General features: G+C 49.1%; 1 protein-coding gene across 1 annotated transcript in view; it reads right to left on the bottom strand.

Annotated features, from left to right (window-relative positions):
- The window catches only part of TBCD (tubulin folding cofactor D), a 146,953-nt gene that overhangs the window by 46,324 nt on the left and 85,639 nt on the right, over window positions 1-14,990 (bottom strand). The window contains exons 16-17 of the mRNA XM_010856553.1: window positions 7,303-7,360; window positions 1,809-1,838 (exon numbers count right to left, since the gene is read on the bottom strand). Of these exons, the coding sequence (XP_010854855.1) occupies window positions 1,809-1,838; window positions 7,303-7,360 (88 nt within the window). The remainder of the gene's footprint in view (window positions 1-1,808; window positions 1,839-7,302; window positions 7,361-14,990) is intronic.

Genomic DNA, 14,990 nt, shown 5'->3' with positions numbered 1-14,990 from the left:
ACCAGCCTGAGGCCGAGTTAGATAGAGGCCCCTGTGGCTGCAGGAGGCGGCGGCGCCCTCTGCTCCACTGCGCAAGCCTGCCGCCTCCTGGCCAACACTGAGACGCCTCCCGATGCCCCAGGGTCTCCTCGGGCCAGCCACCCTCCAGAGGCTGGTAGCTGCCGAGTGACCAGCTGCTAGCTGCCCGAGTGACCAGCTTTCTTTCTTCTAAGTTTTCGGGGTTCCAGGCAGACAGGACTAAGTGACACTCAAGCACACTGGGTCTCAGTCACCTCACAGCAATGGAAGAAAGGCTGAGCCCTTACTAGGTTCCTTCCTCAGAAAAGCACCCCCAAAGGATGCAGCGGCACCTCAGCAATCTCAGTGTAGCACAAATTCAAGTTCAAGCTGCGTGATTTGGTTCCCTCTACCTTTGGCAATGACTATGGAATTCAAGTCTTCGACTGAAACCACCTTGGCATCAGTTTAGCTTTAACATTGCATTCAGAACTGGAGAGCTCACCTCAAGGCCCTAACCCCTCCATGTGCAGGGCCACAGTTCACAATACAGGCTACAGGACTCCCAGTTAACCCACCCTCCTCACTGCCCCCTTGGCGGTTCTATGGCCTTCGATGGAAGGTGAGCAGGTCGGCTGCCTTCACAGACCTGGTCCAGCCTGAAGCCCCACTGATTCCTTTCCCGGCTCCACCCTAAGGGCTGGGGGACCCCTCCAACACCCGGGCCACATGGATGGAAGCACCTCTACATGCCCAGTACCCCAGGCTTCCAGGAGACCCTGCCACCGTGTACCAAATGCCATCCCTGTGGAAGCGGCAGCATCAGCCCTCTCACCCTGGTCCCTCCCTGTCAGCCCGGGAATGGCGAGTCAACCCAGAGGCCGTGGGCCCGGTGCTGCGAACACGGGCTCCGGTCCAACAGCAAGGCTGACCCTGCTGTGAGAACCCTGACGGACTCGGGGTCACCCAAGGCAACAGTTCTGCACATACAGTTTCTCCCAGATGTCCAGGCAGGAGTCTCAGAATCCCGTATTCATCCAAGTCTTCCCTCTCAAGGACAACCACCTCTCCCACCTACCCCCTCTCCTGCCCTCCCACCTGCCAAGCAGCCATTCTGCGTGGACTCCCCTCAGTCCTGCAGTCTGAACTGTGCCCCTCAACACCCCAAGGCCCATCACTGCTTGTCCCCAGTATCCTCACACCTGCAACTCACTCACCTCCAGCCCAGACCCCTCTCCTGGAGCCCCTCTCAACAGAGCTCAGCTTGGTATCTCCCCTAAGAAGACCTCTCCCCCATTTGCCACACGTCCCAGGGTGGTCATTGTCACATACAGTATGAATGACTTGGGGATAAATGCCACACTCCCAGCCCAGGCTGACCGGCGGTAAGAGATTCAGCAGGATGCTACGTCAGGAGGGGCCGTGGGGCGCTGGCGTGAGGAAGCTGGCTCCTTCCACAATGGGGATAGGCAGAGGTCATGTCTCTGCCCCTGCCCAGCCAGGCTCCTCTGCCCAAACCCCTTCGGCGCCCAGGGGCAACTGCTGACATCAGAAGGGTCTCAGCAATGCACGAGGCACGGATTTCTGACGTTTATGAAAATTACACATTCAAGTTTCCTGTAAAACAGCTACTAATTGTTTAAAACTTGTGTCAACACTCACCGAGTTATGAGTAAACCTGTGGCCAGAGTGCCCCTGTGAAGCACTCACTTATTTTAGGTCAAGTCTTGATCCATGTCGGTGGCTCTACTATTTTTACTTCTACATCTACAGGAAGTTTTAGGAATGAAGATATTTAAAAGTAACCATACCTGTCGTCCCACATTCTCCTGGAAAGCAGCCTAAGGAAGAGAAACGCAAACAGAGTGGTGAGTTAGGCGTGCACTCGCTGGCCAGTGGTGATGGACGTGCAGCAAAGCCGGCGCAGAACAAATGAGCCACGACTTTATTTTTTTAAAATAAAGGTCTCATTGTTGGCCACTCAGAGCCTCAGGGGTGGTTTTATCTTTCTCTTTTTACATCCCGGTGTGCTCTCAAACCACAGGCTAAGAATTCAAGTTTATAAAATCTGCTAAGCGGCCGATGCTGACTTTTACACCAAAGCCTGATTCAAGGCCCTAGATATAGAAACAGGAATAAAGGCAAATCTATTAGGTGAACTAAAGGCCCAAAGCCCAAGTCATCTTACTGGGGATCTGTGATGACAGCACATAGCGGGTGACACTGAGTGCCTGGCCTCCCCACGCCGCCTTCCCCAGGACTACAGTGGACACGCTCCACGTCCCGCTCACAGGCCCAGAGCGGGACTGCTCAGAAGGTCCAGACCCTCACTTCTGAGGTGTCCTCGGATGGACCTTCTTGTTTGTCGTTTAGTCACTCAGTCGTGTCCGACTCTTTCTGACCCCATGACTGTAGCACACCAGGCTTCCCTGTCATTCAGGGACCTTCTCGCCACCAGCTATCAATGCACACAGTGCAACCTCATTGCCACGTGCCATCCACCAGACACAGGCCAAAGAGCACAGGTCAGGTGGCCAGTGGCTTCAGGGAGCTCCTGGGAGGCACAAACCTGCTTACAGACACAGGCTGAATGCCTGGAGCGGGAGCATCCTGGGAATGAGGTCATAACCTCCAGGACTTTCATCTCACGCACACCATCACCATCCCCTGGGAGTGCTGGGAGGAGCACGCCTAGTCGTGCACAAGGAATCAAGACAACAGAACACAAAGACCCCACATAACGTTTAAATGGGCGCCCAAAACCTCCCGCAGGTGACAGAGGAAAGCAAAAACTTGGCTGTCTCCAAGACCAAGCATTCGCCGGCCTCAGGGAGGTACAGCTAGAACCACCCTTCCCTGAGGGCCCTCGGGCAGCTTTCACACTGGGAGCAGGGAGACCGGACTTTTGCTATGTACCATTTTTCAGCTTTCACAATAAATTCATTAAATAAAAAAAAAAAAAATGAAACCAACGAAAAGGCGATGAAAAAAAGATACAATGTCAATTTATGTAACATGCAATATTTAGGAACACATCTACTATACTGGTGACATCGTTTAAAAGATAAAAAAGTACAAGATTTATAGGAGAAAGCACAAGCCCTAAAATGGTGACACAATTTGGGGGGGAAAAAAGGAAATTAGAGGACTCACTCTATCCAGTATTAGGGTTACTATGGAGCCGTGGTAACCCAGACAGAAAGACAGACAGACCAATGGGACAGAACAGGGAAAACCTTTAGGATCGAGAGCTAGGCAACGAATTCTCAGATTCTCAGACTTGACACCAGAAACATGATCCATAAAAGAAAACAGTAGTGAGTTGGATCTCATCAAAATTAAGACTCTTGTTGTTGTGAAGACTTGTAAAGAGGATGAACAGAAACCCACAGACTGGTAAGAAGAACACGCAAACCACTTGCCCAAGAAAGGACTCGTATCTGGAATACAGAGACTCCCAAATTCAACAAAAAACAAACAACCCAGTAAAAAAGGGAGGCAAAAGACTTTGTTGGAGCTGAAGGCAGGCCACCCAAGCCACATATTGTTATATGAGTTAAAGTTACTTGACAAATGGCCAGTGGGGGGGATGGTATTTAAAACACCCCAACTCTGAAAGCAAGAATAAATGTCTCATGTGAGGGTACATTCCCCATTTCAGGAGGCAAGAAAGCATCCTCATCACCAGTTACAGAAATAAATCTTGTCACTCCTTCACCAGCCCCTTCTGTTAAATCTTCCCAAATAACCATTTCTTTGTCCAAAAATGATATATAAACAGCCTGCTTTGGTCACTTCAGGGGGCCCATTTTATGAGACCGCTGTGTGCACGAATTAACTCGTTTTTTCCCCTGTTAATCTGTCTGGTGTCACTTTAATCACTAGACCGACCAAAAGCACACAAGGAGCACTGGTGGTTAAACATCACAAACCAGCATCTCACTGAAGAGGATACAGGTGGTAAATACCACACGAAAAGATGCTCAACATCCCCAGCATCACCATGAGAGAAATGCAAATTAAAGCCATGGTGAGCTATCACCACACAGCTCAGCAAAGTAACTAACACAAAAATAATGACACCACCAAATGCTGGGGAGGCCGCAGAAAAACCGACCACTGACAGATGACGGAGGGCACGCTTACAGTGGTGCAGCCCCTCTGGAAAACAGCAAGGCCCTTCCGTGCAGATCTAAACGTGCAACTACCATATGCCCCCCAAATCCTACTCTTGGCATTTGTCCCAGAGAAATAGAAATTGTATTCACACGAAAACCTGTACATAAATGGTCACAGCAGCTTAATTCTTAACAGTTCCAAAGCAGAAACAACCCAGAGGCCCAAGAGCAGATGAACAACACAGGCAGCTGTGCACAGCCAGACAGGGAACGCAACTCAGCCAGGGGTGGGCCGGAAGCAGGGGCTGCCACTACTGCCAAGGCCTGGCTGGACTCTGGGAATCGTGCTGCAGGAAAGGTAGTCCTAAAGGTCACACCGTATATTCTTGTTCAGTCACTCAGTCGTATCTGACTCTGCAATCCCATGGACTGCAGCACGCCAGGCTTCCCTGTCTTTCACCAACTCCCAGAGCTTACTCAACCTCATGTCCACTGAGTTGGTGATGTCATCCAACCATCTCATCCTCTGTCGTCCCCTTCTCCTCCCACCTTCAATCTTTCCCAGCATTCAGGCTCTTTTCCAATGAGTTGGTTCTTCGCATCAGGTGGCCAAAGGATTGGAGTTTCAGCTTCTGCATCAGTCCTTCCAATGAATATTCAGAACTGATTTCCTTTAGGATGGACTGTCTTTGCAGTCCAAGGGACTCTCAAGAGTCTTCTCCAACACCACAGTTCAAAAGCATCAATTCTTCAGCGCTCAGCTTTCTCTATAGTCCAATTCTTACATCCATATATGACCACTGAAAAAACCGTCTAGCTTTGACTAGACGGACCTTTGTTGGCAAAGCAATGTCTCTGCTTTTGAGTATGCTGTCTGGGTTGGTCATAACTTTTCTTCCAAGGAGCAAGCATCTTTTAATTTTATGGCTGCAGTCACCATCTGCAGTGATTTTGGAGCCCCAAAACATAAAGTCTGTCACTGTCTCCATTATTTCCCCATCTATTTGCCATGAAGTGATGGGCCCAGATGCCATGATCTTAGTTTTCTGAATGTTGAATTTTAAGCCAACTTTTTCAGTCTCCTCTTTCACTTTCAACAAGAGGCTCTTTAGTTCTTCGCTTTCTGCCATAAGGGTGGTGTCATCTGCATATCTGAGGTTATTGATATTTCTCCCGGCAATCTTGATTCCAGCTTGTGCTTCATCCAGTCCAACATTTCTCATGATGCACTATGCATATAAGTTAAATAAGCAGGGTGACAATATATAGCCTTGACATACTCCTTATCCTATTTGGAACCAGTCTGTTGTTCCATGTCCAGTTCTAACTGTTGCTTCTTGACCTGCATACAGATTTCTCAGGAGGCAGATAAGGTGGTCTGGTATTCCCATCTCTTGAAGAATTTTCCACAGTTTGTTGTGATCCACAAAGTCAAAGGCTTTGGTATAGTCAATAAAGCAGAAGTATATGTTTTTCTGGAACTCTCTTGCTTTTTCAATGACCCAGATAACCACAATGGTGTGATCACTCACCTAGAACCAGACATCCTGGAACGTGAAGTCAAGTGGGCCTTAGGAAGCATCACTATGAACAAAACTAGTGGAGGTGATGGAATTTCAGCTGAGCTATTTCAAATCCTATAAGATGATGCTGTGAAAGTGCTGCACTCAATATGCCAGAAAATTTGGAAAACTCAGCAGTGGCCACAGGACTGGAAAAGGGCAGCTTTCATTCCAATCACAAAGAAAGGCAATGCCAAAGAATGCTCAAACTACCACACAATTGCACTCATCTCACACGCTAGCAAAATAAAGCTCAAGATTCTCCAAGCCAGGCTTCAACAGTGCGTGAACCATGAACTTCGAGATGTTCAAGCTGGATTTAGAAAAGGCAGAGGAACCAGAGATCAAATTGCCAACAACCACTGAATCATCAAAAAAGCATCCAAACCACAAGAGCGCGAAGACGGCAGCTCAGCACGCTCATAGCGCCCCCTCCGCCTTGGCACCAGAGGAGAAGGCCCCAGAGGAGAAGGCCCCAGGTCACTGGGTGTGGCGCCCCACGGAGCGCACAGGCCAGAGCACAAACCGGAATCCAAGAGGACCAAATACATCGTCACCAGGAAGCAGCTTTGTGACAGGAGAAATTTCATCGCCAGTAATTAGGCAGTCGATCCCTACCTTTTCATATGAGCTTCAAACAGAAGCACCTTTCACTGCGATAGACATGTGCCACTAAGGAAGGAGGGGTCACTTAGGCGGTGTTTAATACAAAGAACTTCCACTGATTTTAAAGGATTTTAATTGTAACTTAGAAAAAAAAATTCTGTTTTTCTATTCCACCTCTTCCCTAGGATATCATAAAAGCATCAGTGCTTTGATTTTATTATTGCTTCCCAAAATTAGTTCTTAGGTTCCAATAAACAGGAAGAAAATATAAAAGGCAATTTCTTTAAGGCCTTGCAGTGTAGCTTGCAAAGATAATGGGGATCAAACCCAGGCCCCCTACAGTGGAAGCCCAGAGTCCCAACCACTGGACCACCAGGGAACTCCCCAAAAAGCAACTCTTAAACACAGATTTATCAAGAGTCTTACTGTATTCCAAGGAGTCTTACAATTACTGCCTGGGGGAAAATATCAGGCACAAACGTGAAGATTTCTCAAGGAATCACTAGGTTTCCTACTGATGCTCAAGACAAAAGAAGAGAAACTGCAGGACACAGACAAGGTCTTGGGCTTTCCTGGGAAACTTTTGCTTGAAACACAGTTTCAAAGACTCCACGTACTTCAAAGAACAGAGAGCAGGCAGGCAGTGGGGAGCTCTGTGACCTGACGGAGCCCCTACATCTGAGGACAGAGGTCATGATTCCACATCACCCACAAGTAGAGGGCACGGCTGCAACACGGATCCCAGGCCCCACCCTCACTTAGATGGCAGCACCCACTGCACACTCGCCCCTCCGGGACCCCCTTGCATCTCCGCCTGGAGGCCGGCAGCCCATTGTGACCCGCCCGCCACAGGCTACAGCCCACTTTCCAGCTGGGACCCAGAGGGAGTGGGAGCCACCCTCCCCCCGCCCCTGGGCCTCGCTCCTGCTTCATAAGCCGGTGACAACACTCTCTCGGGAGGTGGTCACGGGTGAGAGCCACCCACACCCTCAAGAAAAGGACCAAACAGGACAACTTACAGAGGCTGCTCTCCTGCAGTTTACATCTCGGTCGAAAACAGTGGCAATCACCAGCGCGCTGTGAGGAAGAGAGGAGGAGGTTCATGAAAGGGACTCTCCACAGACCCCCGGGATGCTGACCCCACAGTCTCCCTCCTCCACGTGCCCAGGAGCCCGTCCATGGCTCGTGGGTTCAGTGGTAGATATGCTCATAGGGCAGCGGGGGTGGCCAACCCCAACTGCACCAGAGCCAGCGGGCTCACAGGGAGGGTGGCCTCGTGCACAGGCCTTGTAGGCCAGGACGAGGACAGCAGTATTGGGGGCAGGACCACAGGTACAAACAGAAACAAGAGGGCCCAGGAGGCCAGCAAGAGCAGCGATGAGCCCTGCACCTCCCCAGAAATGGCAGCCAAGCAGAGCTGCTCTGAGGGGCCTATTCCTCAAGTCAAACTCTGACCACAGTTGGCAAGAAGGAAGCTCCCCCCGGGCTCAGACTGTCCACCAGCTTCACTGAAACCTCCCTTTGCTACATCGTCACCCTCAACCATCAGGGACATATCAGGAGGAGCTCAAGTGCTTACTGGGCTTCGGCGACAACAGAAAGCAAACTGGGACAGAGCGCTGCTGCTGGTGTGACCTGTGAACTGGTCTCCCATCAGCCCCCAGAGGAAATGCTTGAAAAGGGGTTATTTCGGACACACCGAGATCTCCTGAAAGAGATGCTGCCCTCCTGTCTGATAGCCATTCTGTTTGGTACTGAAATTGGGGGAGCCAACTCTACGAATCTGTCAACAGCTGTTCATGACGGGTGAATTTTCCCGAATGCAAATTAAAAAGTATAGGCAGCGGGGCCCCTGGGACACTGGAAATGTGCCTGTGTGAGCCAGGGGCACCCCACTCGATGGACGGGGAGGACACAGAGGAGCACTCTCCCCTGGAACGGTCGTGTTTCTCACAGGGAGGGTCAGCAGTGTTGAAACCACTGCACACAGACGCTGGGAGGGAGCCGGGATGAAGAAGTACTGCGCACAGGAAGGAGGTCAGGGGACCGGGCAGGCCTGGGCTGGAATCGCAGGTGTCCACGCAGTTGGCCAGGTTGGAGGTACAAAGGGTAGTGTAGGAGTGGGTGTGGGCGTGGAACCCAGGTCTTGAATTCTAAACACCATTCTCCACTAAGAGGAACAAGGACTCCTGGAGGTGGTTGACTCCAAGGCTGGGGCAAGGAAAAAAGAAAAGCCTGGGGCATCTTGTCATGCTAGAAATTGAGAAACCATTAGGAAAAATGAAAAAAGGCACAGAAGCCAACCTGAAGTTGTTCCCAATAACTAAACACGCTGCAATCTGACACCAAAATAACCAACAGTGTTAGAAGACAAGGCGTGGTCCACGCTGATGTAAGTCAACAAAGGAGCAGAAAGCAGAGGGACCCGTTTTCCTATGAAACCACCACCATCGCTGCTGGCCTAGCACAGGAGCTGATGGGCACGGAGTGTGAAAACTGGATAGTTATTAGAGTCTCAAAGCACCCCCAAAATGCTTATCGCTCTTTACACATTAATTTTATAGACTTCAACGGGGGGCAGTGAGGTTGGGACACACCCCAAATTCAAAACCAAGATGGCACATCACCAAACAGCAGCTGCGGTTTAATCACTGGCCCCATACAACACTCATTCTCTGGTCTCCTTTGTGAGAAGTCAATATTCAGGGAAGCTGATGAAGGGCTTTTACGGGAACTGCTATTATTTTTGCTATTCTTCTTTAGGTCTAAATTTAGTTCAAACTTAAAAGTTTTTTTGAAAAGCAACTAAATATCTAAAGATTTTTAAAGATCCAGTATTATTAGTATTTGGGGTCCTTTCACTAGTGGAAGCTGAAATGAATTTCAGCAAAACTCTTATTAAAGGGAAGAACCTTTTCCTTTAATAAAGGCAACAGAGAGCGGTTTCCTTTTCCTCTCTCAACTCTTTACTATATTATAAACTATACCCAAGATGAGATTAAAAAAAAAAAAATACCAGTCTTAACACTAAAGGAAATTCATCGACTTTAGCGGGACCATTTAAAGATTAATTGATTCCATTTCAACATCTAAATGCTTTTGTTAACAAAATTTCAGAAATCATTAAACTGACCAAGACATGTAATTCCATGATCTTTCAATAACCAGCAATTATAAACCTCCTGGTTTTTTCTTTTGTGAAATACAGCTGACTTACAACGCTGTGTTAGTTTCGGGTGCACAGCGAAGTGATTCAGTCACACACGGGTGTGCATCTATTCCTTCTTCACACCCCTTCCTCTTACAGGTTATTATAACACACTGAGTATAACTCCCTGTGCCACACAGGAGGTCCTGCTGAGACGGGTTTCTATACAGCAGTACGCATAATGCCAATTGCAGCAACATGGATGGATCTAGAGATTACCAACTAAGTAAGGCAAAGGCAAGTATCATATGATATCACTTACACAGAGGGAAAAAAATGGTACTAAGGGTGAGATGTACGGCAAGAGTAACGTGGAAACTTACACTACCATTTGTAAGATAGAGAGCCAACGAGAATTCTCTGTATGTCTCAGGAAACTCAAACTGGGGCTCTGTATCAACCTAGAGGGGTGGGATGGGGAGGGAAATGGGAAGGAGATTCAAAAGGGAGGGAATATATGTATACCTATGGCTGATTCATGTTGAGGTTTGACAGAAGACAACAAAATTCTGTAAAGCAATTATCCTTCAATTAAAAAATAAGTAAGTTCTTTTTAAAAAAATGGTACTAGTAAACGTTTATACAAAACAGAAATAGACCCACGGACATATAAAACAAACTTACAGTTACCAAAGGGGAAAGGTGGCGAGGGATAATTTAGGAGTTTGAGATTAACATATACACGTGACTGTTCTTAGTGACAACATATTTGATATTTTACTCTAAAATATACTATCATCAATGGAATTTTAAGTGTTATATTTACATATGAGTAAGTGCTAAAGCTAAGTCATTTCCGTTGTGTCTGACTCTTTGTGACCCCATGGACTGTAGCCTGCCAGGCTCCTCTGTCCATGGGATTTTCCAGGTAAAGAAACCGGAGTGGGTTGCCATTTCCTCCTCCAGGGGATCTTCCCAACCCAGGGATCAAACTCGTGTCTCCGGCATCTCCTGCACTGACAGCCAGGTTCTTTACTACTAGCACCACCTCCATAAGATCATATGTATTTTAGGAAAATATACTAACCAAGAATTCCCGCTTTCCTTTAATGTCTGACATAAGAAATATGTGGACATGTTTTCACTGACTCTGGGTCCAGCCAACACTACCAGAAGTTCACATTACACACTGAATTCTTGAAATTTCCTGTCAATCTATTTGTCCTAAATTACAATTTTTTAATTATTGAACACTTATTAATAAAGAGAAAATGGAAAAAAAGAAGAAACTTAGAATCACCTGCCAATCTACAGTCCACCATAACCCCTGCAAGGTCACTGCTAAGTTATACACCAAACCCCTCCGACCCCCAGACCACCTCCCCTCCAAGCTGTGGACATGCTGGCTCTGCCCAGGACAGGCTGAGCCCAATTTCAACCTTGGTGCAGCCAAGACCACTGAGCCAAGACCAAGTTCCACTCTGTGCCACCTGCTGCGCCATGCAGGTCAGCCTGGGGGGCCTGCCCTGTGGTGCCAAACGGAGATAGTTGGGCTTTAAGACTGTATGTTTACATTGTAATCAAGCCAAAACAGTACTGAACTCCTGTGTCGAAGGGCCCTTCCCAGCTTCATCATGTGTGGATTACCTCCTTCCAGCCACGGGCAAGGGGCTCCATCTACTTCACTCTCTTTGCACCTGCTCCCCATGGTTACCTGGTGGTTACGAGGGGCGCAGCAGGGGCTGTCCCAGTCAAGCTCAGGCACTCACTGCAGGACACTGCGTTTACACTCATCTGCAGACACCTCTCTGTGTTCGCCCTCAGGTGGGTCTGTGGGCACACCCCCTCCCCCCATGGTACGGCCCAGCCCAATTGGCTCAGTTCCTGTGGTCACTAGCCACACAGCAGTCATTCCTGGAGAGACTGTGTGTCATGGGAACCCCAGCAGAAAGCCCCCTGAATGGCAAGCAGCGGTCTACCTCTGGGTGCAAGGCCCCTGTTCCTTCACGGTGAGCATACCCTGGCCTTGTGGTCACAGGAACAGACCCCCACAGCTCATGAGGGCCCTGGGGCCAGGCCACCGACTCAGACAGGCAGGGTGAGGCTTGTCCAAAGACTGGTAACCAAAGGGCCGGCATTGGCTATAGCCGAGAACTTGACCCTGGGGCACTACAGACGGGCCCACAAACCTCCATCAGGTTGCTTCTGCATTCGTGAGTAAATGGCTTACAATATTTACTGCTTTATTCACATTCTACCAGCCTTCACAGAATACAGTAGGACAAATATAACAAAACCACTTAAAAAGCACAACTTTTAAGTACAGACTCAAGTTAATTCAACAAGTCCACTGTGTAAACCTCTGTGAATGCAACAGGTTTTTAACACTGTTCTGGTGTGGACTAAATTTTGAAAATTGTTCTGATTTCACACTTTCAGAACAAAACTGGCTTATCTGGAAATACTAGCATGTTTCAAATAACAGTACGTGTGACAACACGGGTTACATATAATCACGAGAGATTCCCCCAGGGCCCCCAGGGCCCCCACGTCCCGTGGGCTGTGACGTCTTCCTCAGCAGAACGGGGCAGAGCATGACTCTGCGCTCTCTTTTCCCATTTCCGAGAGGGGTGCAGGGGCCAGGCTGCAGCCAGCCAAGGACCATTCTAAGCACATGGCAGCCACTGGGCCTGGAATGCTCTCGGTATCTTCACCTGTTTGCTTTCGCTGGGAGAGTTCAGGTGATACTTCACCAGGATTTCCCAACACAGAAGGATGGTCTATGTCAAACAGAGAGGGATTTTCTTTCTTGTCCGAGTCAGGGGAGCTGCATGCCCAGACCTGCTCCAAGTTCCAGGCACCTGGCTTTTAGCAGGTACAGCAAAGAGCAGATCTTACCCCAAACTCAATTTTTGTTAGTTGGTGTAGTATTTTTGTGGCAATAAAAAACAAAACATCCTTTTTACCTTGAGTAACAGTAACCCTGTCATTTCAAAATATCAAAATGTCATTTCAAAATATGCTTTTCAAAATATCAAGATGGATGATTTCTTACCCATCCATGCTTAAAAGCTACAAGTCACACTATTTGGGAAATAAACTGCAAGACCTGCCTGTGGCTAAATTTTTCCCTAAATCAGAAGAATCAAAGTTCAGGAGCCAGCTGACATGACGGTGAAACACAAGACATCTGCAAAGTGCTTCAATCACAGCAGAGCTACATGGAGGCCGAGGGGAGGCCTGACAGGTGGACGGGCGGGAACACTCTGGTCAGTAACTGCCACTTAATTTTTCTCAAGAAACAAAAAAGGTTATCTTCCCCCTGGAAGTCTGCCATCAAGAAACGCTGAGTGGGAACAAGACGTAGCTTTGAGCAATGCTTGCCATTTCCTGATTTTTCAGGACAATCTTGCCCTCGAGGAAGAGATCTGGGAGCCAATCCCCAGGCGCTGCCCACGCTGCCCTGCTCGCCCAGCTTGCTCTGCGAGGCTGAGCTGGGCACTGCCCCTAGCACGGGAGGGGCCCTGCAGGGTTGATGTCAACAGGAGCTCGGCTTACAAAAGAGTTTCAGGTGAGGAAATCGCTAGAAGGTGACAACCAACGCATATGCTGGCAACAGGGCTCTTTTTTTTTCTCCTTTTCTTCTTGCAAACTAGCTTTTGATTACTGGTGAGAAGGCTATTTCAGAATAATACACGACCATCCTCTACCATTTTAACTCTGTGTTTCTCTGTCCCTAAATTACGCTTAGCTTCTCAGGAAGCCCGATTTACTTATCCACAAAATAATTATTCCATCTCTTAATCTGCGTATAACACTTAGGAAATACGGGTTTTCAAAACCGACCAACACTAATTCAAACTATGTTGTGTCTGACCTAGAAACTTCCTTTGGGGTATTTATAAAACAGAGATGGTGAGCATACATCCACGGGTGAAGTGAAACGACAGTTCCTCACGTTCCTCTAGGAAGGTTCTTCCCTGCCCGGCCGTCTGAGCTGGGGGCCGGCCACACTGACCTCTCCCTCTGTGTGGGCTGCACCCAGCCCTGCCTCGTTACTACCGCCGCCTGACTCTCTCCATCAGATGTGTCTAGTTCGTTTATAGAATTATAGTTTGATCTCAACTGTCTACTTTTGCAGGATTCAAACTGAAGAGTTTGTGAAAGTATAGTTGAAGATCTCAAGATTTTATCATGTGCCAGGATGAATGGGCTTAAAAGCTGACAATTAAAATGTGGTCACTTATTACAAACCAAGAGAGGCAGATCTCGAAGGACACACCCCAACCGATACTTCTAAGGAAGGGAGGCGAGCACCAGCAGCGTCCTGAAGGCTCACGTGGCACTGTGACTCACCTCCAGCCCGCCCGCTCCACCCCCCAGGCCTGCCATGGAGATGGACCGGGAAGGGCTGGAGCACAGGCTCCCTAGGAACCTGCCAAACTGGACTGAGAAAGCTGCCAGGCACAGCTCCAATGGGCACTTGCCAATCCAGTCCTGGGATGGGTGCAGGGGAAGGGGACAAGAGAGGCCCCCTCTGAGCAGAAACTCCACAAGGCACCAATTCCAGGGTCAATTAGGAGAAATTAGGAGCGCTGTGAAGCAGGAGTCTCTGGGCTCCCCTGCCAGCTTGCACTTTCGGTGAGTGTAAACTCATCAGCGATCTCTTGGGCGTGCCCGAGACGTCAGGGAAATTCAGCCTTCCCCGAGATCAAAGGTCCTGAGTGAACCACACGAGTTTCTGTGGATGGACGAGTTTCTGTGGATGGACGTGGCCACCAGTCCCTGCAGCTGTGATCTGTCCTTCAACCCAAGCACCATTTTTTTAAAAATCCCACCTCAGAAAGCCTGGCATCCTGACCACCCACCTCCACTCCATCCCCCCACATTTCAGAGCCCTTGGGGGTCCCCTGGTAGGGCCTGCCCAGGCCCTCAGCTATAAGCAGACTTGCAGCACCCTTGCCCTGAAGGTTGGCCGCAGAGGCCTCTATCCAGTGGGGTCACTGGTCTCTTCAACACCCTCCCCCGACAGGCACAAGATCCAGGATGTGACCCCTTCACCAGACAGGGTCTTTCCTTTCTGAGTAACAGGGGTCACCCTGGAGTAAGATGTGCGGTGCCCCTTCAGCCTCCTGGAGAACTGGATGGGAGTCTGTGAAGGATCGCCCACAACGGGAAACCATGCTTCGAGTGTCACATGTTACACAAGGGCCAGGCTTAACATTCACCAGCACTCCTGCACACCCTCAATGGCTGGTACTCTGCATTAAAACCTCTGCTGAGATGAACACTGCAACGGTGTCTGCTTGCGGCTGAAAGAGCCTCCGTTCCCAAGTCAAGGGCCTGCACAGAACCCTGCTCTCTGGCTCATCTGTGCCCACAGGGCTCAGGACTCTTCACACTATGTCTCTCCAAGTTGGCAATGAGGTCTTGTGACTCTGATGCTCTCACCTATGGGGTGGCGAGAAGCTTCTGCCCCAAGCAGAGGACGTTATGAGTGCTGGCCACTCACCTCTGTGCCCAGTGCCTCTGCTGACGCTTCAGCCCTCAGTCCTGATT

Source organism: Bison bison, unplaced genomic scaffold (assembly GCF_000754665.1).
Source record: "Bison bison bison isolate TAMUID 2011002044 unplaced genomic scaffold, Bison_UMD1.0 scf7180017864371, whole genome shotgun sequence".
NCBI classification, from domain to species: domain Eukaryota; kingdom Metazoa; phylum Chordata; class Mammalia; order Artiodactyla; family Bovidae; genus Bison; species Bison bison.
This window is presented reverse-complemented; position numbering and strand designations above follow the sequence as displayed.